Here is a 27,926-nt window from a genome sequence, read left to right as displayed (position 1 = left end):
TTCTTGTAGAAGGCCAACTTTAAATCTCTTGTTGATTTTTAATTTAACAGAAAAAACATTAGATGTGTTGCTTTTGGCAAGACAACAAGCCATAAAATTTTACGTAGCATGCAGCACTATGAAGCTGGTGCCAACTGTACACGAATACTGTGTAATTGGTGGCAATTCTCCAAGTAGTCATTGGCCTGATGAATGACACAGAAGTGCCCTCCCCTGCCTCAACCTGCATGTCAATGTGTTGGGTTCCTTTCTGAAGAAAATGTCTGTGAATGTAGAATACCACCGTTTTGCTTAGTTGGATAGAATTTGCAATTAAGCCTCTCTGTGCTTAGCTTTGCTATTCTCACCATCTGCTTCTGGGTATGAATTTTCACTGAGTTGTTTGGTATACATTTCCAAGCTGTTTACAGAATATGAGCCTAATGAGCCGATCCTATTATATTGAAGGTAAAAACGTGTATTTTATAGGCCCTGATGGAAAAATACATACTGTATGAATTGTTTATATCCTCTTTGATACATTTTTAGAAATAAAATGTTAAAATCCCAAATCAGTGTGATATATGGCACTCAGTCTATGTGTAGGAGGAGTTTTAACTGAGTGCCACCAAACTGGGAAAAATCTGCAAAAGCTGTTCTTGTTTACAAATTTTTTTGCATTTTTAAAACTGTGTGACTAATTACTAAGGAATGAATTTTTTTTAAAACTATGTTTCTATTCTAAAATACGAAAAACACCAAAGCATTTATGTTTAAGTTCTTTTCAGCCTCATCTCTCTAGTATAAAAAAGATATCTTCATTAATGCCTCTTTCTCTCAAATATCAACTTCTCACTGAAACAGAAAGCTCCTCATTTTCCCCTTCATATCCCCAAAATATGATTAGTGTTTTTGATTGCCCAACTTGAAAGGAATCTGATATCCGGAGAGTTTTGAGCTTGCCTTTTCTCAATGTTTATAATCTTAAACAGAGCAGACAGAAAGCAATGTAGATATCAGGTGACAAGACTGAGAGTTTCAGTTGACAAAAATGACCTATGACATTGTTTGTAAAATATATTAATGAGTGGGGAAATGAGGAGAAGGCAGGAAGGCATAAATTACCAGAGGTTTGGAGAAAGAAGATAGTCTATCACAGCTACTTACTAGTTAAAACTTGTGCAAATCCATCTCCCTGTCTCCTACTCAATTGCTTGTCTTAGCCATCTGCAATGTCTTATCTTGCAGAATCATAGAAGCGGAGAATAGTTGAGGTTGGAAGGGACCTCTGAAGATTGTTGAGTCCAACCCCATTGCTCAAAACAAGGTCAACTAGAGCAGATTGCTCAGGGGCATGTTCACTGGGTTTTTAATATTTCCAAGGGTGGAGACTCCACAACTTTGGTTCCAGTGTTCCATCATCCTTACAGTAACAAATGTTTTTACTTACACTTAAATGGAATTTCCTGTGTTTCAATTTGTGCACCTTGTCTCCTGTGCTCTCACTGGATACAACTCTGAAGAGTCTTATCTGTCATCTTTTCTCCCCATCACCCCATCAGGTATTTATTTATACACATTGGTAAGATCCCTCCTGAGCCTTCTCTTTCCCAGGCTGAACAATCCCAGAGCTCTCAGCCTCTCCTTGTGTTTCAGATGCTCTGATCCCTTAGTCATCTTTGTAGCCTTTTGCTGGACTTGCTCCAGTATGTTCATGTCTCTCTTGTACTCTGGTATCAGGTTTATCCAGAAATTTACAGGCAGTAGTTTTGGATGTAAAACCTGGAGAACTAGAATCCATTTCACCTTCATTTGACAAGAAATGTCAGTGTCCTTGGAGAGTCCATGCACAGCTATATAGGATAGAATCAGGTCTCTGTGAGTGATTTCCAACACATATCTGTGAGCAACAGTTAAGGCAGGTGTGCCAGCTCATCAGAAGAGAACTTTTTTACTGTCAAGTAGCTCTAATAATTATCAAATAACACTCAAAACAGACATACAGATATTTCCTTCAAAGTTGGGGGTCCATCAGTCCTTGATCCACATGCTGCACATGTCTAGAAGAATGATGGTTCAAAAGCAGGAGAAAGCTTCACATGTATGCTCCAGTAATTATTGCTTTCATTCACAGCTGGTTTTAGAGATTTTCTTCTAAGAAATGATACTTCAGTCTATCTGACATATGTAGAACAGTAGATTTGGAGGCTGAAATAAGTACCTTGAAAGTTTGACTCATCCTACAGAGCATATGATCTTCTGGCAGTTGGGGTTTTTTTCTCTGTATTTCAGCCTTATTTCTCTGGGTAGATATTGGTAGTTTATAAAAAAATTTTACTTTAAATGCCATAATCTGGAATTTCAAGTTCAGCCACTAAGTTTTTGTCCACAGTGCATAGATATAAAAATACATTCATCTTTGTTTCTACAAGAATCAGTTGCATTAAAAATTGACATACATTTAGAAGAATATAAATATAATTTTAGCAAAAAAAAAAATCATAGTTTCATGAAAAATCCCCTCGTATCATTTTATTAATGCCTGTCTTTCATTTATTGAGATAATCAGCTGATTTCCACTGCTTGAAAGAGTAGTTTCTGCTTAGCTCTATCTGCTGGGTTTTAGGAATACGAAGCAGTGAGGACTTTCTCTTTAGGTTGCTATTAGAACTGGTTCCTTGCTGGGATCAAATTCTGAAGTGAGCTTACACAGATTGGACATCAGTGCCATGGAGTGTCTTGGGAATTATAGCCTTCAAATGAAAATTAATTTCAAGTGTGCAAGGGTGTTTCCAAAGCAGTCCCAGTCCCTTGGAAAAATACCAGCTGAAGTGGAGATCTTCAATCAAGTTCTTAACTTGATCTTTTTCTCTGTTAGCTTACCCACAAATCATCCTCAGTCCATAAACCCTTTATATTTTAAAAGAAAACCAACGAAGTGCAAGTAAGTGTGCATACACTGAGAATAGTAGCAATGAACTATTAACAACTAATTTATTTTTTGCTGCAAACTGTCTTGTATTAATTTATTTCAGCATGAAAATAAATTATTTGGAATGTTGAAGATGCTTACAAAGGAATGTTACAGTGATTATTAAATTACAGAGGAAAATTCTGCTCAAGAAATGCATACGATTACTTAATGTAGATCCTTCTACCTATAGTTTTGATAGCAGTATATGCAAAAGCAAATGGAATAAGGCCTTTCATTTACTATCCTGTAAAATTAATGAACTTGAGACAAAGCTCCTGCTGTTTTCAGTTTGCTCCATCAATTAAATAATCATGCACAAATTGAGAAATCATAATTACTTGCATGACACCAGGCTGATACTTAGATAGAAAGAAGAAATTGCTATTTAAAACATAAATTCTTTAAATTACAAAGCAGTATTAGAACAAACATGCTGGTCAGATCTGAATAAGTATCCTTGTGTCATATTTGTTTCTCTGCTATGTCTTTCCCTTCAGAATTGTTGATTTGTTCTTCTGTTGTTGTCAATATTACCTAGTACTGCAGTGCAGTAGCTAGAATTATACACATTTTAACAGGAGAATAATGATGTTCATTCTAACTTGCTTTCATTGGTGTGTCACAGTAATGCTCGAGGACACCATATCCTTAATCAGTCAAATCCAATCAAGGAATTCAAGTACTTCTAAATCCATTTTAAACTGTAGATTCTGCTAGAATCTTACTACGTTGAAACTTATGTGTCTGTCTTAGTTCAACTCCCATTATATATAAGAAGAAACTGCTTAAGAAACAATTTCTAGAAAGTTTAGAAAAAGAACAAAACCTTAAGCAAAATTTCCAGGGATGGGTGAGAAACAAACTCATGTACAACCACTGTAAGAGATGTAGCAGCAGTAGTTTCCACCTGTTGGTCTGAACAAGTAACAGACTGTTTTCCTGCTGTTGCAGGTAATTTTGAAAATGGAAATATTTTAGTAACTATGCCTGAAACTGCCTGTGGGCCGTTACTAAGTACTACTGCATTTCTTTTGCAGTTGTTTTATTCTCTTGAACTTTGCAAACTCTTTCTTACAAATAAAATAGGTGTAATGACTTTCTGTATTTCCCAGTCCTGATGCTTGTTCCTCTTAAATGATTGTGATCTTATTAGACAATTGTGTTTCTAGGGCTTTTTTTAAGTAACAGATAACCAGCAGAGTATAGAATGTTGGGAAAAATGTTTTTAGGAAGTGGAAGGGTTTACTTTGTGGAGGAGTTCAAATCTTCTCCCAAGGGTGTTTGCCATAAGCTGGTGGGATAGTTCATAAGGCCTTCAGATTTTTTTTTTTTAAATGATTTTTTTTTTTTAATTAAGCCTGCTGAGCTAGAAAGAAGTCAGGTCTAGAATTGCTGGCAGGATACTGCCAGGCTAACAACACTTGAGCGGGGTTAAAGCAGAAAAACCTGAAACTGAACTTTTGGTTGTAAAAGTAGAATTTGGATGTACCAAAGCTTTTCATTACTACCCCTGCTACTAACCTAAGAAGGCTGCAAATACCTGAGAACTCTAGATTATGATGTTTTTTAGAGGTAACTGAAAGAACTAGCACTAAGAAAATATGATATTAATCGGAAGCCGTATCACTTGCAAAAGTTAATCCTCTGTACCCAACAAAAAATAAAATGGTAGAAAATGCTTAACTTTCTTTACTGTCAGAATTACTGTACTTCCTACAACTTTATTAGATTCAGCGAATGAGACATACGCACTGTGACTTAGCCTGATGGAGACTCTTGGCAAAAACGAACTCTGTCAGAACTCTGATTAGCACCAGAGATTTTAACCTAAGCTGTTACATTTTAAGTGGAAGTCCTAATAGAAGGTCAATGTCACAGTAAGACCTTTTGGCTTTCCCCCTCACTGTGAAGTCTCTGCCACTCCTCCTGCCTTTGGAAGGGTGGCAGCACCAGCAAACAACAGAGCTTAGGCCTAAGGTATGGGCTGCCCTCTTTCCCATCTTTAATATGTCATGCACCATGTGCTTTGTCTCTTCTCTAAATAACCAAAACATCATGGTTTTCTTCTGCATAAAAGAAAAGGACTTCTTTATTGTTTAAAAAAATAAAAAATTGTTTTCTGTCACTTTTTATAAATTCTTTTGAGCTTTATTCTTCCCAATATAGTTTTCAAAGAAAAGGATGTGTAAACTTGGCCTTTGCCAGTATATACAATTTGCATTTTAACATTTTTCCTTAAATTCACTGTACTTAGGAGAGTAAAGCTAAGTATGCAGTGTTACTATAATCCTTGGGAAGCTGAAACTTTATTTTACAAGCATCTCTTTCTATTTTGATTTGCATCAAAACAAAGGAAAACCTAGGCAATGTATGTAACATATGGTCTCCACCCAGAAATAGTCTAACAAAAGAACTATAAACTAAAAAGGTACAAAGTTGAAAACAGTTCTCTGATGCTTACCGTATTTCTCATCCAAGAGTTCTTCTTGCATTTAGTTATGAATGAACTCATAGCAGGAGTTAGTTATAATTGCTAAAGTTTATGATATGTACAGTTGTTACAGTCAAGCAGAAAAAAAAAAACAAAATGGAAGGCAAAGCTCTGATTGTCTCTATGGAGAGACATAAATAGGACTCCCAGAGTCTCTTTTTTTTCCTTCTCTCTATTATTCAACATGATTGAAAAAACTCAAGGGAACCACATGGTTTTGGCATTTTGAAGCTTAATATATTGCCTACTCAATTCTGGGTCAGCAAAGAAGTCTTTCATTGTAAATAACTTGGGGTATATATACCTACTATTACATAAAACATTTTTTTAGGATCCATTTTTGTTATGTCTGGGTTGGAATGCGCGTCTCTGCAGAAATTGCAAGTGATTTGATCTTTACCTCATTGAAAACCTTTTGGATTCATGGACTAGGATAATAATACCTGAATAGGATAATTCAGGATGGAAAGGACTGCAGGGGATTATCTGGTTCAACCTCCTGCTCAGAACGGAGTCAGCTGTGAGGTCAAGCCAGGTTATTCAGGGCTTTATCCAGTCAGGGATTCAAAAACACCAGGGATGGAGACTGCATAACCTCTCTCTGGGAAACATATTCTACTTGGTTTTCTTTGATGAGGATCGTTTGTGTTTTCCTGTGTCTCCTCATGTGTGGTCTTATTACTAATCTTGTCTCCCCAGTATCTTAAAGACTACTTCAAAATCAGGATTCATTCTGAACTCAGTCCTTTCAGAGCTCAAAGACTTAGATCTCCATTTGGTACTGTTCCCCCTATTTCATTTGTCCCCTCTGTTACTCGTCATTTCCATTTCTTAAGTTGGAGCATAATATAACTTTTACATCCCTGCTGTTGGTTTTCCAGCGCTTCTTCATCTTACAAGCTTATGGTGAATTTTGAAGGCTTTTCTCTTTAACGTCACAAAAATCTTTCCTATTTATCTATTTTTCCCAATGATTCTTTCTTCTTGCCGATAGCTTCTCAAACCTTTATTCCCCATAATTGTTGTCTTTTGATGTAACTGTTTTTCTGTTCTCTGGGATTTGGAAATGTGCCTTGCTCTGCTTGTGTCCTAGTTTCCATCAGTAGAGACTGCAGGGGTTGTTACTGCCTTACTGATCATACAAGTAAGCCGAACACCTTGGTGGTTTTCATTTTTTTTCTCCTCTTTTATTTCCTGACTAGCTCCTTTCATCCAGTCTTGACTTTTTGACCAAAGTTCTCTTAGACCGTTTGAATCTTATCCAATGTCTTGGACTTGCACTGTAGTTGATATAGGGAATCAATGGAGTTAAGGGGTTACCTCCAGGAGGCACTTCAGAGTGTCAGAGAAGTTAAAATATATGTATGTCTTATTTAACTACATGGTGAGTCTAAGCAAAACTAAGCTACTAAATTCTGCTTTTCAGTTAAGACCCTACAATTATGTGAAATTAATCTATGTTTTATTATGTGGATTTAATAGATTGCGTGATGAGTCCTCAGTCTCATTGTGACACACTGTGGGAACTGCTGTAGTGTAAGAACAAACATGCACTGTAATAGAAGTGATTACTTTCAAATGCAAAGTTTGAGTTAGAAGAATGCAATTACTTATTGTACTGCTAGATATAGATAAAGACTCCTTATTGAGCAAGATCAAATGTTTTGAATTGAAATGGTGATAGTAAGGGATAATTTATCAGTGTAATACAACTGGTGAACACCAATGATTACTTCTCTATCCCTACATCCCTCTTAGTGGTTCAGATCTGTAATATGTTGAATTAAAGTTAAATTGTAACCACTTATTCTGGTTTTGTTATTACCCTAACAAACCGTTCATGATGCATGAAATCTGTAGATAGTTGGGGTCCAAATACCGAAGTCATACCCAGTAGTTGATAGTGGTAGGATATAACAGAAAAGAAGGGTTTTGTGTAGTTATCAAGGTGGCAAACTGCTGATCATAGTATATGAAAGCTTCAAACTTTTCTGTGGAGATGAACATTTACCTTTTTTAACTAGCATCCTTGCCTAATGTAGGCCCTTCACAGAGCCTTTTACAGAACCTTTATAGGGAATCTTAAATTAATATTGAAAGGTTTGGTTAACATAGTTTGAAAAATTTAATGGACTGCTTGATAATTGTTTCAGAACATAATGCTCCTTGCAGTAACATTTAAATATTGCAGATTTTTATAGCGGACTCTTAATATGCAGTCATGACGTGCTAGCTGTATCATAGTCATGCTCTGTGTAATTGCAGAGTAGGTTTTATTAACCAAATTTTTTATAGGGGATAATATGGCTTTTGAACCATATCCCTTTTTATAGGGGATAATACGGCTCTTGAACCAAAGACATTGGTAGGAATCTGTGCTTTATTTTGAAGGATTGATATAATTAATACCAAACTACAGTGAAGGACAGGATGTGTCGGGATCAGGATCTTAACCACACATTTCTGATGTGTGGTTTAGACTTGGTCACACTTGCTTGATAAATAACATGTCTTTTTCAAAATGTTATATTGAATATAATTGGGAAAGACGTTTGATATCCTATACTTGTTTAACATAAATTTAAATGTCTTTTTAAGACCATAAGATATAGATTTGTCTTTACATATTCTTTAAAGTGAATTTGAAAAAAAAAATTAAAATTAAAAAGTGAATTAAAAGCTATCATTCAATACCAATGCCAATGTATATTCTTCATCCAGTGGAATAAGTAACAATATTATAAATAGAAGTTAGATAATGGTCAAATTAAATATTTAATAGGAAATTGCATTTAATTTTGTGGGTTTTTCTCATGCAAGATAACTTGCAGTTCGATCCACGGTGGGAGGTGGGGGTGGGGATCCTTATTGGGTTGCAGGCATGAAGTAATTGAATCTCTTTTTTTCTGGTATAGAAGGTAGCTACAATTATGACTTTACATATCCAAGTATACTGCAGTATCTGTTCTTTAGGCAGTGCTTGTGAAGCAATGAAGCAAAATTTTTCATATAAATGTTGAACTGATTGGTTTGGCACTTTTAAATTAAAATTTAAAAGTCTATGTGAGAAAGGAAGCCATATAAAGTAGTTCCATTTTAACCATGGAAATTTTTTGGGGGCCAGTTACAACAGTCATGTTGGGGCTCCGTTTTGAATGTAAAAGTAGCATTGTTAGATTTTTATAGTGATTTGAAATAAGGTTGTTTTGTAAGCCTTTTTTTGCAGGAATATTGTCCTGAATAATTTTTTTCATTTGTCAGGGGAATACATTTTCATGATGTAAACAAACAGAACATTTTACAAAATTTTAAATTCTTATTCTTTGTTGGAAAGCTTGTTGTTTGCTATTTTTATATCATGCTTTAGTTATTCAGTTAGCAAGCTGAGTCAAACTAAATAGTAGTAACAATCCCTTTTGCCTTCAAAACCTTTTGCTATTTTTACAGCACTTAAAGTACTTCATGGGGGGTATCTAATAAGGGATACAATGACAATTACATGCTGTAACTTTCTCAATTACCAAGACAAACTGTGAAATCGATATCTTAATAATAAAAGTTGGGGAAGGGGTGGTTTGTTTCTAACACTTAAGGTCTATAGCAATGAAGAAGGGAGTGAAACAATACTAAGAAATCAGCAGAAGGATGATTGAAATTGTAGCCTACATAACTGTTCAACTTCCTAGTCAAATAATGACAAACTGTGTATATATGGCCACATGAAAAATTATGCAGTGCACTAAACTAGTATTAACCTTGCTATGTGATCTGTGCATTCTTTGTTCTGTTTGTTTTGTATATAAAGCTTTATGAAAGTCTTTAATTGAATAATCAATGTTAGGTTATTTTTTCCTTTAAGAACTTTCTACGTTCATGTAACATGGACCTGCTCTGGAAATGAATCAAGGTTGCGTTGCAGGAGGCTATTGTCTCCTACACCTTGGTCTTATTTGTTGCAGGTAGTGAATGAGGCAGGGAACTTTATGAAGAGAAGAATGGTCTTGGAATATAAGCAGTTGAATATTGCACTGGAGAAATGTATTCTATGTATGCTTCAGCAGTAGAACTGTTTGCACGATTCTATGCAATTTGCTTAACTCAGCCTTTCCATGGTGTTCATCATTCTAAGAGCCCAACATGTGTTTTGTGATTTTCAGCAGTGTGACACAATTTTAAAAAATAGATTCATGAACTGAGGTAGTTTGAAGTGGTGGTCTGAATAATTGTGGCTTTTTCAGAGCGGGGGAAAGGCTTATAGACCTATCAAATTGACCTTCTGAAATTAATTAATAATTTTATAACATTGGTTTCTCTGTAGTTCCGTTCCTTGTCTGTGGGAGGAGACTATTGGGGTGGTCTTACCTCCAAAGGGAAGCTAAAACCAGAAAATCATTATTGTAAAATTCTCTGATGCTTCCAGCAGGTCCAGCCATGATTTGTCAGCAGAGTTTACACATGTCAAATTTTACTCGTGCGTTTAATACTGATATTTCTGATCAACGAATAACCTTGAAAAAACAGGAATTCTGTTTTGGGGGTTTTATCTGCTTACCAGATCACTGACAATGAAAATGTTCTTTTAGGGTTTCGTTCAGAAGCTTTGGGGGACAGAAATTTAATGTATGAGAATCTATACAATTTATTTGAACTGCACATTTGTGTTAAGTCATTTGTGCCAAAACATTTTCCGGATTAAGACTGTAAATACTTTACACACACTCTATTACACTTTCTCTAGGTGATTTTAATTTAGTCGGAAATGGTGAATGTTGAGTTTTCAACAAAAGCAAAGCTTGATCAAGACTCAGCCCAAGGGATAGAGCAGAATTGTAGTTGAGACAGAGAAGCAAATTTTCACTATTTCTTACTCAAACTTAAAGCATTGCATTAGAATTATTTAGGGTGTTTTCTTTGTAGATGTTAATTTAGTACGCACTGCCTATCAGACAAATAATGAAGATGGTATGTGAGAATATAAAATATCTGCAATGATAATCAGTGCTGGCTTAAAGTGGGTGTGAAGCTTCTATTAACTAATTTCTGAAACAGTAACCCTTAATTCAAGTGCAGCCTGAGTCTACAGCAAATATCCCACAGGCAGACCGATCTTTTGGGGAACACTGTCACTACTTTTACCTGACTCTACACTTTCTGGGAATACTGTTAGTATTTAACCACACTGTAAGCTTCAAACAGAAGTTGTAAACCAGACTGTTTCTGATTTGTCTCTTCCTTCCACTTCGCCATTTCTCTTCCAGGCATAGAAGATGTCTCTCCCAGGAGGAGAGACATTAGAAAGTACACTTTGAAAACAAATAGAAAAATAGTTAGATGCCACTTAATCATTTGCATCGCAGTGTATATGCTCTGTCATTTGGTGGGGCAAGGTGGGATTCTAAAGGAAAATTCTCAATACCACTAAGAAACGTTTTGTTTGCTGCAAAGCAACAAACTTGTTTTGTAATTTTGGATATGTAAATTTTTACATTAAGAATTTATTTGTATTTATGAAAATTAAACAAACTAAAGCTGTTACAAAGAACTTGATGTTTTCTGACTTCTGAATGCTTTGTTTCTACTAGGTTTTTTATGTAAAATTCAAGCTGCAGATTAATTTATAAAAGCTTAATATTTTCTCCTTTTTGAAGGGCAAGGAGAGAGTTCAAAAACCTTTGAGCACATGAGAGCAAATCCTTTATTTTGAAATGTTTCCTACCTGGTTGGCATGATAGTTTCGAAGCGTTCGAAGAGTTGTACGATGCTATATGAACACCTTTGGGCACCTAGAAGAAACATATGCTTATACTTCCGACTGTAGAATGCAAGATTTCTTTTCCTGTTCCCTCCAGTGGGACTGATCAGCATTTTTATTTGTCCCGCAGGGGTTGTTCAGAACTTTGTCGTATACCCATGGTGGAATACAAACTTGACAGTGAAGGCACCCCATGTGAGTATAAAACCCCTTTCAGAAGGAATACCACTTGGCATCGGGTGCCGACTCCCGCTGGGCAGCCTCTCTCTCGTGCCTCTCCAATCCTAGGAACATCTGACAGACTGCAGTGCCAGCAGCTTCTCCAGCAGGCTCAGACAGCCATTCCTCGCAGCACTTCCTTTGACAGAAAACTGCCAGATGGTGCAAGGTAATATACTCCCCGTTTAATGCCTGTCGTTTTCCTAATGTGCCTTACTTTAGATATCTCTGCTTTCTAGAACTTCAGTGTACTTATTTTTTAAACCTTCTTTTGTTGAGTTCTGACAGTAATTTTAATTCTGAGGTTGTATTCAAGAGCGTTCACTGAGCCCAGCTCCCTCTACTTGAAACAAGTGACTTTTGTTGTTTGTGCTGAAAGTGGACTGTACTGAGGATCCTACCGCTAACCTTTCCCTTTAGTCCCGAATCAATAAAGTGGGAAACTGCCTTGTGACTTTTTGATCTAAACAATGTCCTGTCCCCCACCTTTTGGGATCCTATTTAAACAAATAAGGAGTATAAATAAAATGAACTCATCCCTTTAAAAAATGAATTATTTACTCTCATTACCAAGCTATTGGCATAGTTTCAAAGGGTTCTGTAACTCATTACCAGTCCTTATGCTTTGCTTTGCTTTTAATTAAACAAAGCAGAGCTTGTGATTTGAATATGTAACACCTCTTAGATGATGGGATGGTATCCTTAAATGTTAGCTCTGTTCTAATTTAATCATAATTCTGCATAAGATAAAAATTTATTTTCAAAGTTAAAAATTTGTAAATACATTTGACCTTTGAATTATTTAGGAAAACCATATGTCTTGAGCAGAACTCTCTGTCCTTTATTGTTTGCAATTATTTCGGCTTATGCCCTTTTTCTATGGGGTGCTGTAGTTCTAATTTCCAAGGAAAAAAAATACTGCATGTCGAAAATATCTAATTGATATGAAAATCTAAAATACTAGTCCTAAATAGCTTTAAAAAATACTGGATAAAATTATGAAATACCGCTATTGCTACACTATCTATCTTATTTAGTAGAAAAGAATTAGTGACTTTTTACATTGTTTGAAATATATACAGGTACATATTTGAAGATATGTCTGTATCATGGTCTGGAGAAGGCAGACTCCCAGTTATGGCCATTTGATCATTTGTATTCTCCTTTTCCCCTACCCCCCTCCTCACCCCCTGAAAAAAGGAGAGGTGCATTTCTGTAAGCATGTATATACCATTATAGGACTTAAGCTTTTCCTAATATCTTGTTACTGAAATTCTCAGTAAAATCTAGCATAAGATGACAATGTATCAAATGTCTAGAAATACTTCAGGATTTATGGAGCTTTATTAAGTATACTGTATGCCTATACAGAGGAAAAATGAAAGCTTTCTGACATACTACTCATTTCCAAAAAACTTCACAAACATACATTGCGCTTCTACTAACAGTCAGTGAAGCATGTGAAAAAAATCTATGACAGAGGCTATCTCTTGTCATGAAAAAATTCCTGTATCACTTAAACAAAACAGGTGCAATGCAGAAGTGCTGTTCTGGGGAAGACATGGTACAGAGTATAAATAATGAAAAGAGAGGAAAATTATGAACTGTGACATGTGGGTCTTGAAACATGAAAAGAAAGGTACCTAATTGGCAAGGTCTTTTAACATGGGAAGAGGCATAGTTGATGGCTTGGCAGAGAGATGGGCTTAAATCAGAAGAGTTTGAAGTAAGGTTGATTAGTACGTATAAGTAGTCTTGCAAGGATGAAAATGTATACTCAGGCTAGGAAAACGATGAAGAGATTTTAGAGGGTCAGAGACCCAATATCAATTTAGACAAATTGAAGAGTGCAGGCAGGGAGAAGGAGGTTGATAAACGAGGGAAGTTACAGCAACTGATCTGAAAATGAGCTAACACTGAAGTCAGTGATAAAATGGTTGTTTTTAGAGATAAAAAGAGGAAGAAGCAACAGAAATGTGGGCTAGATATAGTAAAAGACTTAAGCAGCAACAGTTCAACTACTGTGACATGTAACAGTTAGGTGCCCAGTCCCTAGAGTGAAATTAAAAACTGGGAACTGAACACCTATACTGCTAGTACAGTTCCTGAGGAGAGTTAAGTGCTTTGAGAAGGCAATCAAAATGTGTTTGCGTTGATCAAGGAGTTTCCTCTAATTCGTCACTAAGAAATACAAGCATATCCTTGAGGTCTACTCCTGTTTTTACAAAATGCCTAATTCGGTGACAGCCGCTTATAGCGGGTGCCTAAGAGTGAAGCTTCTGTCACACTCACTCCTCTGTTTTTTTGCACCAAGAAGGCTCCGTGTACTTTAGTCCTTGAGTCACACTTGTAGACGAGCGCGTCCTTTCACTTGGAGTCTGGAATCCATTCCTGAGAGCAGGCAGCTGCAGCTTTTCTGTAAAGGAACTGTGTGAGACATTCACTGACTGGATTTCAGTGGTTCTCCCTTTGTAGTCACCTTTTGTTTAGTAGGCTAATGGCTAGACACTTGTCCAGCAAATGGGAGGCTTGGGGTCTAGACATTCTTCAGCCTGGGTACAAACCAATGTCCCGGTTTTGAGGACAATGTCCTAAATGTCAGTCTGGAGGCTGGAAACACATGGGATCATAACTTACCCATTCTTTAATGCTGGTTCACTTAAGCTGTGCAAGAAATGCAAAGTTCTTGGTGGTAAGAAGCAAGAACATGCAACTGAATTCAACTGTAGCCTATAGACTCTTTCACTTGATTGAGAGAGACTCAGTCCTGTCAATACTTATCAGAGAGAGACATGCTGAAAAATGAGGCACTACACTATCTACCTACTGTATATGTGTTTGGCTGTTAGACAAAATGTAATTGGTAACGTATTCAAAATTTTCAAGCTGACAGTAAAGTTGCTTATTGATTGTCATGTCCTTGGGAAAGTGTTGTGCATAAATCCAAAACTACCTCTTTTCACCTCTTCCCTGAATATATACATTAATTTCTACATATAACCTTTAAAAAAAAAAAAAGAAGGGAAATACAGGGAATTCAAGGTAATGTCACTGAGGGAAATTGTATTGTAGTTATGGACTGATATGCACAGAAGTGAAGGATAGGAGGGTGATCAAAACCAAATTTGAACATTGCGTTTCAACTGCCTGGAAATCCAAGAAGAGTCATTAGAGACATTGTTAAGACATGAGGCTCAAAAGTTTAAATAATAAGTACAAAATAATACTATGCATGAAAATGTTTTCTTATTGCTTTTCTATGTCAAAGAATTAATAAAATAAAAAAGTATTGGTATTACCTCTTCTAAATTACTATGTTGAAAATTGGAATACATGCAAAGCAACTAACAATCATTTCTGATCCATCATGAGAGCTTCCCACATGTAAATTTAGAGACCTAATCCAGCTGCTCTGACTCCTGAGAAATCCAACTTTTTCAGAAGTAAAACTAGATGTAAGGAAAATAGGATTTGGCACTTAGCCTTTCTCTTTTTGTGCCTTTTATATATTCAGTTGGAAATATTTTATTAGTGATGAAATAAATAATATACTTTAAAAATACTTGTTTAAGTTTTATGAAACTAAGATCAAACTGTAAGTTCCCATAATGAATATAATTAAGTGTTCATACTGCATCTGCATTATTTGTAAAAATGAGTGTATTTTATAAAAGAAGCACAGCCCAGTTCAAATCTGAAACCCCACAAATACCTCAGTGCACTGTTAATGACTCTAGTTAACATTACAGAAGTTCTCCGAGCAACCAGTCCTCCTCCAGTGACCCAGGACCCAGCGGGAGCAGCCAATGGAGACAGCAAGTGGGATATGACGGGTATTGGTGATTTTTTTTTTTTTTTAAAATCTTGCTATAGCTCCCATGCATCTTCTTTCTGAAGCAAAATTTATGTGGACGTTCCATATCATAGATTTATTTGCAAAATCTATTACTGTATTTTAAGATGTATGGGTTTACTGATCTTTAATGTAACGTGTATGCCAATACAATTTTAAAGCCATACTGCTTTAAGTCTTTAGGACCAAATTGTTATTTTACAATTCAGGTAAATAACAAACAGTTCTTAGGTTTACTTTCCCAGAAACAGGCCAGAAATCAGCTCGTAACTCAGAACTGGAATAAAACAATAATTTCTCCTCCTTTTGCTTCAGTGGAAGGGTATCTGATTAAAAAAATATCTTTATGGTCTTCAAAGGTTTTATTTCCTACTGTGCTTGTTCCAGTGACATCCATTCCCTAGCACCTCTCCTCAGAAAAGGAGCACTCTTTCAGAGGTCTCTTCTCCCTAAAAGGCTGTTGACGTATATAGATGGTTCTTTTACATCCCTGTTAATCCCTTGGTGCTGAAGTTTCAGAAGTTAGCTATCTGTGTATAAAAGACCACCCCAATATACTGTCCATGTTATAAGAATATTACGCGAGACATCTGTTCTAAATTACTTTAAATTTATCACTTTGTTGTATAAATATAGCTGCCGAAAACACTCCTGTTATAAAATGTTGAGCTATGTCAGTATCTACATAGCATAATAGGAAAGCATTCCAGACTTGCCACTTGGCTTTCAGAAGCTACTTTTCAGAAGAAATGTGAATATTGAAAACATCAGCTTGACTCCTTGTCTGTAAGCTTAATATTGCTTTGGCATGACTGTTTGTGGAGAAGATATTCCATGTAGCAGATACATACGCAATTCCTTGGAGACTCCTGAGGGAATTTCAGAATACTCACTGAAATCTCTGGCAGCTAAATAGATGCTAATAATTCAAATAAAACTATAGCAATTTTTTTGACAGTAGACACATGAAAATGCATCTTGTCTCATTTTGCCAGCACAGTTATTTCTAATAGCAACCTTGTTTTTAGTGTGTCGCTTTGTGAAATAATTTAACTTCTGCAATACAGTACAAAGCAATGGATCTGGTACTAGTTTACGTGTTCTGAGTGTGAAAACCTGCGAAACTACAGAGTTACTTTCTGTGGGACTTAGTTCATAAAGCAGTTAAGCATGCATTACCATAGATCTCCATTGCAAAAACCTTTGGCTATATAGCCCCGAGAATGCATTTCTTCTTAAAGTTCAGTGTCGTCTTGGCCTGTTCACACTTAAGACATAACAGTGTGCTGTCAAAAAAATTACATGTAAATATTTCCATGCAATGTTTGGAAATGTTACTATATTTGTGTGGTGGTGGGGATGATGATTGTTTAAACAAATCACAAAATACTTGCTTTGAAGAGTAAAAAGGTGGTGTTGTTCATCATGTAACTAGTTTTCTAGGAAAAAAAACCAAACAGCTTAATTTTCTGCTTATGTTAAAAGGTGCCAGTCCCCTTTGCTCCATGAACACCACCAAGGTTCAGGCTCACTGGAGTGTGAAGGAGGCAGAGAACGAGAGGAAACTTTGGAAGGAGCTAGACATTCCGGTAATAAAAAACACTGTATCTTAAAAATAAATATTCTTCGCAATGCAGTGCCTGTTGAAGTGCAGCCACCCTCTGATGGGGAGGTTTGATACACAAAGAGCATGTAATATGACAGTGAAAGCAGGGACTCTTACAGGTGGTCTAACAGAATATGGTGTGGGATATTTAGATAATACTTGGAACAAACTACTCCGGAACTTCAGAAAGCCTCATGAATGGTGAAAAGCAGGTTGAACTTCGTTTAATTATCATTGAAAAACTAGTTCTTAGGAAATTCTGCAAAGATACACGCCTCTGATTCCAAAGAGCGTACAGGTTTGAAACCTGATGCTAAGCCATGTGCCTTTTTTCTTTGTACAGTATACTCATCTTTTTAGCATTCAGATATTAAAACACAATTATTTATGGCAGAAACCAAGTGGCATGCACCATCGACCAAAGTCCTCAGCTCCTACAAAGACCGGGCTTTACAGAAAGAAGGCAGTGGCAAGGAGTCGCCAAACAAACTTTCACATGTAAGTCTTTTACTAAAAAACAAAACAAAAAAACCCCCACCTTGGACTTAAAGAAATACATCTTAAAAATACATTTTAGTAATTTATGAAGACCATTGTGTGTTTTGGGAGGCAAAGAGTATGCTCATCTAGATTTGGGGTGAATTGAGTATGCTTAGTCTGTGCTTATAAACTAAGACCTCCAAGAGGGCTTGGGTCTGGGGCACTGAGGAGATAAAACTAGTATAGCTTACACTCAGCTGTGTATTTACAGCTTCATTTATACTGGCTTGCTTAATCTGTGAAGTATTTCATATCCTTTAAAAAAACCAAAACATTATATTCACTATACCACTTGTCATGTTGTGTGAAATACCCATGTAGTATAACTATCAATAAGCACTATAAAAATATAGTTTGTATGTTGGGAATGCTGAACAGATTTCTAGTCTACCTAGTTTAGCAGCTTGTCTTCAGTAATGGCAAAATCTTCAATGACTTAAAGATGGAAAGTACACTAATGATATGCACGGTCTTTCTCTATTTTTTTTGTTTGTTACATGGAAAAACCTGCTATGTGTAGTAGGAATCTGTATGCTATTTGTAGATTTATATGGTAAGAATATGAGGCCAGTTTCTCATCTTATGTACATTGATACCTTATGAGAATCTATCTTGATACTTCTTGAAAAAAGTACTATCATAAACCGAATCATGCTGTAGAATTATGCCCATGAAGACAAAAATACTTTCTTTCATCTTAAGCCGAAGTTGACAGGAAGCTAGAATCAGTATATGTAACAATCATTATTAAACACAGCACTGATACCAAAGTTAAATGCTCAGTTTGCTTAATTTATGCTAATGGCAGCTCTCATGCTTTTTGGCTGGTGGGGATCTGAACGGAAAATTTCATAACGGGCATATGTTTGTGTTTGCTTGCCATATGCATGTGTAGTGCAGGTGCAAAATAACTATATTGTACAAAGTAAGAACCAGCATTATTATAAAGATAATACTAATAAAATGAGGCTATTTTGTTGTTAGATGCTGTAAAACTGAAAAAAATGGTCATCACCTTGTAAAGGACCTTGTAATGTTCTGTTGTGCATCCCCTTTTTCTTCAGCTCAATTTGCCATACGACACTGCCAGCCAGAGAAACGTCTATGCTGTCTTTTTATCAGTTTTAACTTGGGGGAAGGACGGTGGGGGGAATTTCACTGGCTATCTTCACACTGTCTTTGTTCTCCTGGAAGAAATATATTCCTGCTGATTCTATTTATTTATTTATTTATTTATTTATTTTTAAATCTTGCTCCATGGCATAATCTTTAACAACATGTAACAATTAGGGCCATGCTGAGCTTTCATACAATAATTTCTCTTGGCACAAGGAAATGCATAAAATGTTCCTAAGCTATGGCCATAGTGAACTTTGAGCAGTTCAAGATGTCTGTATCAATAGCTGTTGTCCAGATTCTCTGCTGCTTACAGGGTCAGGAAGGTGCCTAAGCGTGTATGTTCAGCAACATACAGGAAATTTTTGGGAAGGTTCATACGTGCAATACATCTTCTGAGGCTAATTTTATGCCTCTGAGCTTCCCCCCCTGTTCCCCCCCGCCTCGTTTCTTTCCACTTTGGTTCCATTTCACATTTACAGTAAGAAGTGACATGCCTTTTCTCCAGACACCTTTCTCCAAGTCCCTCTCCTTGGAAAAACTGCTCATTGTATTTTTATCAATTGTTCCATTGTTTTTAAGGTGACAGCCATCTTGTAAAGGTTAGAATGAATGCAAATGTAACCCCTCCTTTTTTTCTAAAAAAATTTCTCAAATTTTGAGGCTTGTTAATTTCCGTATGGAATAGAAGTCTCGTTTCTGGAAAGGCTGCCTTGTCTAACTGCTTTAATGTGTGAGCAACAGCTGTGTTTATATACATCTGCTAGGAGGGGGATCTCGTAAGAAAGTTAGTCACCCTTCCCACTTACATTCTACCTAATAGAAGTCCATCTGCCCTTATTCTGGCCTGCCCTTATTCTGGCTGCTCTGTCACATAGATAGGTTAATCCAACTGTCTACAAAATCTCTTTTATAAAAAACAACAAAACCCCCCAACTTTATTGACACAAACGCCTGACATAATTATTCCACTTCAATAGCTATGCTTAGCTTAGGGCCCCGTGACTTCAGTTACTTTCATCTGGTACACATACATCGCAATTGGCTTCAATTTAACTAGCCACACATCCAATTGGATCTGATCCAATAAGCTGCATATTTCACCCACACTGAGAAAAAGCCAAGCATAATTCAGTCTTTGGTGTTTTTCAGATTTGCGGTAGAACTTGTTTAAACAAATTATTACCAATGCTTCTAGCTTTAACAAACGCTTATTTTAACTGTTCAGAAATGCAATTTTATGGATGTTAAGCAGGTCCTATAATGAGAAAATTCAAGTGTGATCTTAAGATTTGCCATAGAAGATGGTACTAGAGCCTTTTTATTTGCAGTGACATCAACCTTTAATGTGTCTAGCCAGTTGTGCAACTCATTTCATAGAAACTGGTGGTATAATTAGCTCTTTTCATACTTTGCACTTATAGCATACTGTAAAAATAATAAAATGGTCTCTGAATGGCCCAAATTCAGTAATTTATATGAAAACAAATATTTTACTACTTAGCTTGAGGGGGGTCTTTTTTTGTTTGTTTTCTTCTTGTTAAGATTGGAGACAAAAGCTGTTCAAGCCACTCAAGCAGCAACACCCTATCCAGTAATACATCCAGCAACAGTGATGAAAAACACTTTGGTTCTGGAGATCTGATGGATCCTGAGCTGCTAGGATTAACATATATAAAGGGGGCTTCTACTGACAGTGGAATTGATACAGCTCCCTGCATGCCTGCTCCTCTTCTGGCCCCTTTGCACCTTGCTGGCAGCAGGTCTGGAGTACATTGTCGTACTGAGCAGTGGACCGAGTCTTCTGAAACTCCTGGGCCAGATGATGATCCAGCTAAAATCTATGCTGTTCATAGCTATGCCTCTGCTATTTCTACCAGTCATACAGCTGAAGGCAGTATGGGAGACCTAAGTGAAATCTCCTCTCATTCCAGGTATGTGTTTCTTACAAATTAGGGATTATAGATTAACATACAGAGAACTCTTTTTCATTGTTATTCTGTTTAACTTTCTTTGAAAGTGCACTCAACTGATTTTGATTTTCTGTTGTATTTAAATGCCTATATGAGCAATTTTCAGGCAATTTTTGAGGAGTTTGCCTAAAAAGCATAGCTAGCATAGCTAGCCCTACTCCCAGATCTGACTTTATATGTGACCTTGTGCACATTGCTTAGGTTTTTAAACTTGGGAGACATCCCCGAGTAAAAGTGGAGTTTGCACCTAGAACTGATTTCACATACTTTTTTTTTTTTTTTTTTAGTACAGCGCAACAAATTAGCTGGGAGCTAATGCTGAGGGAAGTCAAAAAAATGGCAATGGACAACTTTTACATATAGTGATGGACAATTTTTACATATAGTGAAACTGCATTGCATACCATCCCCCTAATTCACATTACTGTGATGTATGCTTTACAATTTTGTTTGTTGAACTGAATTTCTGGTTGATTTTCAGCTCTTCTTTTTGTTACCAACAGAATGTATGCATGGTATATCTGTTGTAAAGCAAACTTTGAAAGTACACTTTTACGGCTGGTTGCCTTTATCTCCCAATTCCCATTTTATGGTGACTTTGAAGTTGAAGCTTTGGTCTATGTGTTAAGGTTTTTACTCTGGAAAGGATGGAAGGAAATTGTTTGTTCTTTCTCTCTGATTTTCCTGTTTTCAATGTCAATCAGTACAGGAAAATAACCAAATAATATCTTGTATCCTCATTTCTTTATATGCTTGACATGAGTGAATTAGTCTTGTATACTTACTCTGACTTCTAGATTTTTTTTTCACAAGTTATAGAAGATAGTATAGAATATCGTATAGACTATTGTGAAAATTTGGTAAATGCTTTCACATTAAGCTTTCACTACCCCTGTGATAATGCAGAAGCTCCAGATCTACTCTGCATTGTGTGTGTTGAGTTTTATATATTGAGACTTCTAAAGTGCTAGAAATAAGCTCTGTGTTTCTAGGACTTAATCATAATGAGCTGAAATAGCTTTCTAATGGCTAGAATATGTATTCTCAGCACTTGTGTGACAGCTGTCATATTTAAAGTGCTAGGCAGCCATTAAATGATCTGCTGCTCACTTCTATGGAATAAACATTTAATGGATTAATTAAAACTTTGGGGAAAAAAAAAAGCTTATAGATTTTAAGTGAGTTTACCTAGGCATTTCCAAAGCAGTAAATATTGTTGAGATGACCACTCACATTAGGATAGCCCAATTCTACTTTGGCAATAGCTATGTTTTCAAATGATCACCTTCTAATTTGTGTGCCAAATCCTTTTCCTATAGGACAATGTCAGACTTATGTTATGTGACTCAACTGTTTTATTTAACCTTTGCTTACGTATCCTTCAAATTACATTGGGGTGATAAATAATTTCACAGTTGGGTTTAAAAGCTGGCATCACCTATACAGCACCCACAGGCATACATTATTAAAAATATCTCATTTTATAGCTGTGATGCTGCAACACTAACGTGTTCAAATAGACATAAGAAAGTTGAGTTAACATATAAGCATGTGATATCTATTGCTGAATCCTATATATATTTTCCAACTGGTCAGACACTGAGTTTGTATTTCTTCATAATCTATAACAATGAAATTCTAACACATGAGACATTAATTCACAATTATTTTATGAATGTTAAATAGTAAACTTGTTATGCAGTAGCTAGACAGTATAAAGCTTCAAGAAACAAGCCCACAGACTGGTGGAATGTCATTGATCTATAAATGCAACATTTCTTTATTAAAATTGTATTCTGTTTACTGAATAGATAAAGTGCAATGCACAGGAAAGATGTTAGTTGGTTGAAAGATACCAGCCTGATTCTCTAACATCATCAGATAAAGAACCCTCTGAAAAAACTAATACTATAGCGTCCGAGTAAGATTTACAGAATTAAACCTGCTGTGGGAAACAGTATCTCAAACTACAAGACTGACTTGAGCTATGCACAACATTATGTCTCACAGCTCTGTTATTAATGGCTTTATCTCTCCTTTTTTATATTAATTATGCACATGAATTATCAAATACCTTCATGTTACTGTAGCTGAAACAGCTTAGCTTCATTGCCTTTAGTTTTGCTTTGTTTCTTACATAGAACATCTCTTGGATCCTAAAAATATATACTGCTTGTTCCAACCATTGCATTGAACTCATTATCTAAAACCAGGCTTTTATAGGCGTTTTATTTATTCACTTCAAAAATACTCCCTTATTTAAAACCTACAGAATGAGGCTGGATACTCAATTTTTCTTAAACTTAGTTACAAATAGAATTCTAAAATCCTCTGGATAATGTCCTTGCTGTTGACCTGATATGTATTTTACATTGTGCTTCAATGTTTGCTTCATCTTTGGATTTCAGTTTTTCATAACTGAATTATTTTCTTCAACACATCTTTACATAATTTATTTGCATATTTGCAAGGATAGCAAGCAAAAAAGCTTTTAACATCACCCACATTATTTTCTTCCCCCAAAACCTCATTATCTTGTTTCTACTTTTTGGGGAGGAAGAGGGAGGAGAGGAGAGAAAATAAATTGATTTTAAGATTAAATGCACATACTAACTGTGATCAAAATTATTAATCCGTTGCCTTAATGATTCAAGTTTCTTCCACAGTAGGCATTTTAATTTGATCTAATGACTTCTATGCATGTGCATTGCTTGTATTGATAAAGTAGCCATGTCTGTTACACTTTCAGCAACACCTTCTGGTCCTCTGTGAATTAATCCAATGCTCTTGGGATTAGATTAAAAGATAGCACTGTGTTTGGTATTCATAGACCAACAACGAAAGTTAGGAGCTGCTGCTTCAGGTTCCAGCCTCTGATTTTAGGCAAGGCACTTGTTTTCTGACTGCTTTGCTTACTTCACCTCCAAGATGAAAAGAAGAAATTTATTCTTCAAGGAGGTGTTTGCTTTAGTTCATTTTAAATCATTTTGAGAGTCTTCAGTAAAAGGTTTCATTAGTGCCTACTAGTGCTATTATTCATAATAAAAGAGGCTATTAAAATTATCCAGAGGACTGTTTTTGTTGAACTGACATTTACTTCTGTTAATATTAAATTCTCAATGGTACTGAATGAAAGACACAGCTTAAATTGGCGTGAACTGGCAAAACTAACATGAAGTGGAAAAGCCTATAAGTTTTTATAATTAAAGAGATATTTGGGGTAATTCCCTGTGTAGTTCTTGATGCAGATGGAATTATACCATTAATAATGTGCATGTACATATTTACTTAAAGTTGCGTGCACAAATTCTATATATATATGTCTTGAACTTAGTCTTTTAATTTTAATTCATATCAGTTTGCATTGGCATTTCATCAGGTTGAATTATATATAATACTTGTTTTAGAAACTCATCACAATTCTGTTCTCGAAGAGCTTTAATGTATACGCTGCTGGTGTGTAGAAAATTACTGTACCAATATTGCTACCTTGATTTTAACCTTGAGAAAAACTTAACGTTAAGAATTATAGCTGTATACCAGGTGAAGCATTTCTGATTTGTTGTTATATAGCAGATTTCATTTTTTCTTTTGTGTGTTTTCTTTACTTTTTCAGTGGTTCACATCATTCAGGAAGCCCATCAACTCATAGCTCTAAAAAGAGTGGCTCCCTAGATACCTCCAAAGTCTATATAGTGTCGCAGAATAGTAGTCAACAGATTTCTGGGTCAGTTTCAAAACCATACCACAGACAAGGAGCAGTGAGTAAATATGTCATTGGATGGAAAAAATCAGAAGGAAGTCCTACACCTGAAGAATCTGAAGTTTCTGAATGCCATGAGTAAGAACTTTGTTTAACTTTGTTGGGGGAAGAAGGGTAATGAAAATAAATTTTAACATAGGATAGAAAAATGAAAAATTACAAATTCCGTTTCACTTTTAAATGTTTGGGTTTTTTTCTGTGCTTTAACATATCAAAAGTACATTAAAAAAAAAAAAAGACAATAACTGGACAGGATGCTGTTTTCTTCTCTGTTCTATCCAGCTGCATCTTTTTCCCATGTGTCAAATAAAGCAAGCTGACAGAAATTTCTGAAAGTGTGTGTAGGCAAAAATGTACGGCTATGTCAGACATTCTGAATTTCCATTTTGAATCTCTAGGAAACAATTGGGATGGTACTTTATTAAGTTCTTAAAGGCCTTTTCTACAAATCTTCAGGAACTTTAGTTAGTTGAAAAAAGCCTACTTCCTGGTGTTTCTGTATTGAATCTTACTACCTTGTTGCCTATTATGTCAGCTAATACGTTACAGATGAGAGAGATGACCATAAACTTATCAGTGATCTATGGTAGATAAATTAAAAGAATTAGTGCCAGTTGGGGGTATTTTAGTGGTTCTTTGGTATCTTTTTCTGACTTTGTTTTTAATGAACAGGTAGGAACTGGTGGTTACGACCCCACAAGAAAAAGATTAAATGTGGATATATCTGACCCTATCTTCACGAGACTCTACAAAATTTCTAGCAAGTGACATTTAGACAAAAATATTCAGCGCGGCTAACGAACAGCTATATGTACAGCTTAACACAGGAATAGCTCATGAGAAATGTGTTCTTAGGTAGAAGAAAAAGGCTTGCACTCAAAGGAAAAGATGCAGTATCTCAAATATAGATAGAGACGATACTTTCCCAGTGCTGCAGCAGTAATAAGTAATGTTTGAATCTGCTGTTTAGAACTAACCTTTAAATTCCTGTTATCTTCAAAATCATCTTCTTGGATAACCTGTTTGCTTTCTTTTTGTGCATAAGCTATTCAGTTCTATCTCTCCATAAATCATAGTCAGCCCAATATATCTCGATAAATTGACAAGATGACATGCATTACCTGATTTTCAAATGTTTAATATGGGATTACTCTTTGTTTAATGGGAATGGGTTATTTGCATCTAATATCTCATATTGCGTATATGTGTATATTTATGGCAAGATTCATATTTAAAAATATAAGCTAGAATATATGTGCTATGAAATACGAGCGTGAAGTTAAGCTCTCAAATTCCTAATTTTCAAAAGTAGATTATGTTACTACCTTCCTGTCCTGGTAATTTGTGTTTCTTTGTGTTATTGTACTGGTGATTTCATTTTTTTCCCCCCAATGTTTTAATTGCTTAAATTGTTCAGTCGTAGCAGTATTTGCACTTGAAAAGTGGTAACTTCATTGATTCCCACAAGTTTTTGCATTTTCAAGTTGATGAACTCCTGAAACAATTTCTCTTTATTTTGAATGGAACCCTTAAAACAAAATTGCATAATGAATCATGGTATTTAGACTGAAACCACAGCAATTTAGAAAAGTAGCTTCAAGAGCTAGTTCTATGTAAGAAGTATTAATTGAATATGGCAGCACCTCATAGATCAGAAAATATTTTCAGATTTTTCCATGGCGTTACAGCATTGCTTCACCTCTTTCTCTCTAGGAAAGCTTTCTATACATCACAGAGAGGAAATATCTCTCTGAGGATAATTATGTTGAAATAAAATAACATCTCTAATTAGGAGCGATGATGAAAATCAGGTCAATTGCTGAATGTTGTGCCACTATAGGATGTAATTCACTGAGTATTACACTTTACCGTAGCAAAGCTTGTTTCCCCTCTGCTGAAGACAAAGTCACTGATTATGCTGCACTTGGCAGTAAGTAATGGCTTCAAATGTATGTTCTGTGTGATTGGCAATCTCTAGTTCCTTCGATAGCATTTCTAGAGTAAACCTGTTAAAATTCCCTCTTCTTTCTCACTGTAAGGAAGCTGAAAGATAATAATTCAGTTTGACAGTCTTTTGTTGACTGTAAATACATTTTGATATGCTGATAACTAAGGAAGACAGCTGTTTTATTTATCTAAAGAGCTTTATGAAATTGCTGATAATAAAACACACTTGGCATATGGCACAATCAATTACCAATACACTTCAAACATTGCCATTGATGACCATAGTAATTTTGACAGATTGTGAAGCTGGATACAATATCACACTATAAAATACTGATTTTCTTATTTGCTAAGGAAGTAAAAGTTAAAATATTTTGTGATGAACTATTGGAAATGTTGATATAAATACAGCTTTAACTATGTGTGTGTGTAAGCTTTAACAAGTGTGTTGTGTAAAAAAGAGAGAGGCAAGCTATTGCCAGATTGTGAAGCTGGATACAATATCACACTATAAAATACTGATTTTCTTATTTGCTAAGGAAGTAAAAGTTAAAATATTTTGTGATGAACTATTGGAAATGTTGATATAAATACAGCTTTAACTATGTGTGTGTGTAAGCTTTAACAAGTGTGTTGTGTAAAAAAGAGAGAGGCAAGCTAGGAAGAAAAAAACATTATGCTTTTTTAAATTGTTCTTTAGAATTCCTAAAATGGATTTTTCAGTGGTTTAAGAATTTTGTTTTGGACCCACAAACAGATTCATAAATATAACATGATCAAAAAAATGTTCTAAATGAGAGTGTGCTGCGTCAGGAGATAATTCTAACAATTTTTACTTTGTGACAGAAAATGAGCGCAGTCTTTCAAATCCAAGAGCACTATTGCTTCTCTTGCTAAAAACACCAATTGTCTCAACAGAGTGTATGATGATATTGATGCTGTGTCTGCATCGAGTCCACTCCAAACTTCTGTGAGGGATGCCATTGTTGAAAGCCAGCAAGTCTTGTCCAAAGAAGATTTTCTGAAGTTGATGCTGCCAGACAGCCTCTCTATGGAGGAGGGGAGAAGAAAGGTTAGCTACTTTCTTCGGCTCTGTGTATCTCAGACACAGTTACCTTAGAAATGAATTTCTGGTATTCCCAAAATTGCTATAGAAAAGGCAATATCATTTTGTACAAGCTAAGTATATTCCATGGGGATGCTATAAATACTGACCATAAGTCCCAAAATATCATTTCCCACAGTATGAAAATGATATCTAGTTTGATGATTATGCATGAAACACACTATTTGTTTAAGTATGTCTTTGCTTAGCTTGAGCAGAGACAGGTGCAGGTTGAGCAACTTACTTTTAATCTTTGAAATTATAATTAACATTTTCAAGGTTGGATGCCTAAATTTATACACCTCATATGATATTAAGGCACATGAATAAAAGTAGCCCGCTTTCCCTTGCCCTATGATATTCAGTACCAACAATTCTGTTTGAAGTCTGAATCACAATTTCATGTAGGTATCAGTGGCAACTGCTCAAAAGGCATAATTGTCAGTGCTAGTGGAGAGCATGCATCTAATCTTTATAGTATGAAGACAATCGGTAATATTTAAAAGTTCACAAAAAGTGGATAGAGAACTTAAAACTTACTACTCCCCAAAGTATACATGATTCTGAATTCTGTGCTTAATGTGGAATAAAGCAAAAAGCAATTAAAT

The 27,926-nt window shown here is 35.6% G+C and overlaps 1 protein-coding gene across 1 annotated transcript in view; it reads left to right on the top strand.

The window, feature by feature from the left end:
- Positions 1–27,926, top strand: part of SIPA1L2 (signal induced proliferation associated 1 like 2) — a 122,787-nt gene that overhangs the window by 73,833 nt on the left and 21,028 nt on the right. Inside the window, exons 10-16 of the mRNA XM_009281787.1 lie at positions 11,327–11,584; positions 15,165–15,248; positions 16,754–16,857; positions 17,269–17,372; positions 20,076–20,464; positions 24,120–24,344; positions 27,132–27,285. Of these exons, the coding sequence (XP_009280062.1) occupies positions 11,327–11,584; positions 15,165–15,248; positions 16,754–16,857; positions 17,269–17,372; positions 20,076–20,464; positions 24,120–24,344; positions 27,132–27,285 (1,318 nt within the window). The remainder of the gene's footprint in view (positions 1–11,326; positions 11,585–15,164; positions 15,249–16,753; positions 16,858–17,268; positions 17,373–20,075; positions 20,465–24,119; positions 24,345–27,131; positions 27,286–27,926) is intronic.

This window comes from Aptenodytes forsteri, unplaced genomic scaffold (assembly GCF_000699145.1).
Source record: "Aptenodytes forsteri isolate BGI_AS27 unplaced genomic scaffold, ASM69914v1 Scaffold132, whole genome shotgun sequence".
NCBI classification, from domain to species: domain Eukaryota; kingdom Metazoa; phylum Chordata; class Aves; order Sphenisciformes; family Spheniscidae; genus Aptenodytes; species Aptenodytes forsteri.
Note: the sequence above shows the minus strand (reverse complement) of the source record. Positions and strands in the feature narration are given on the sequence as shown.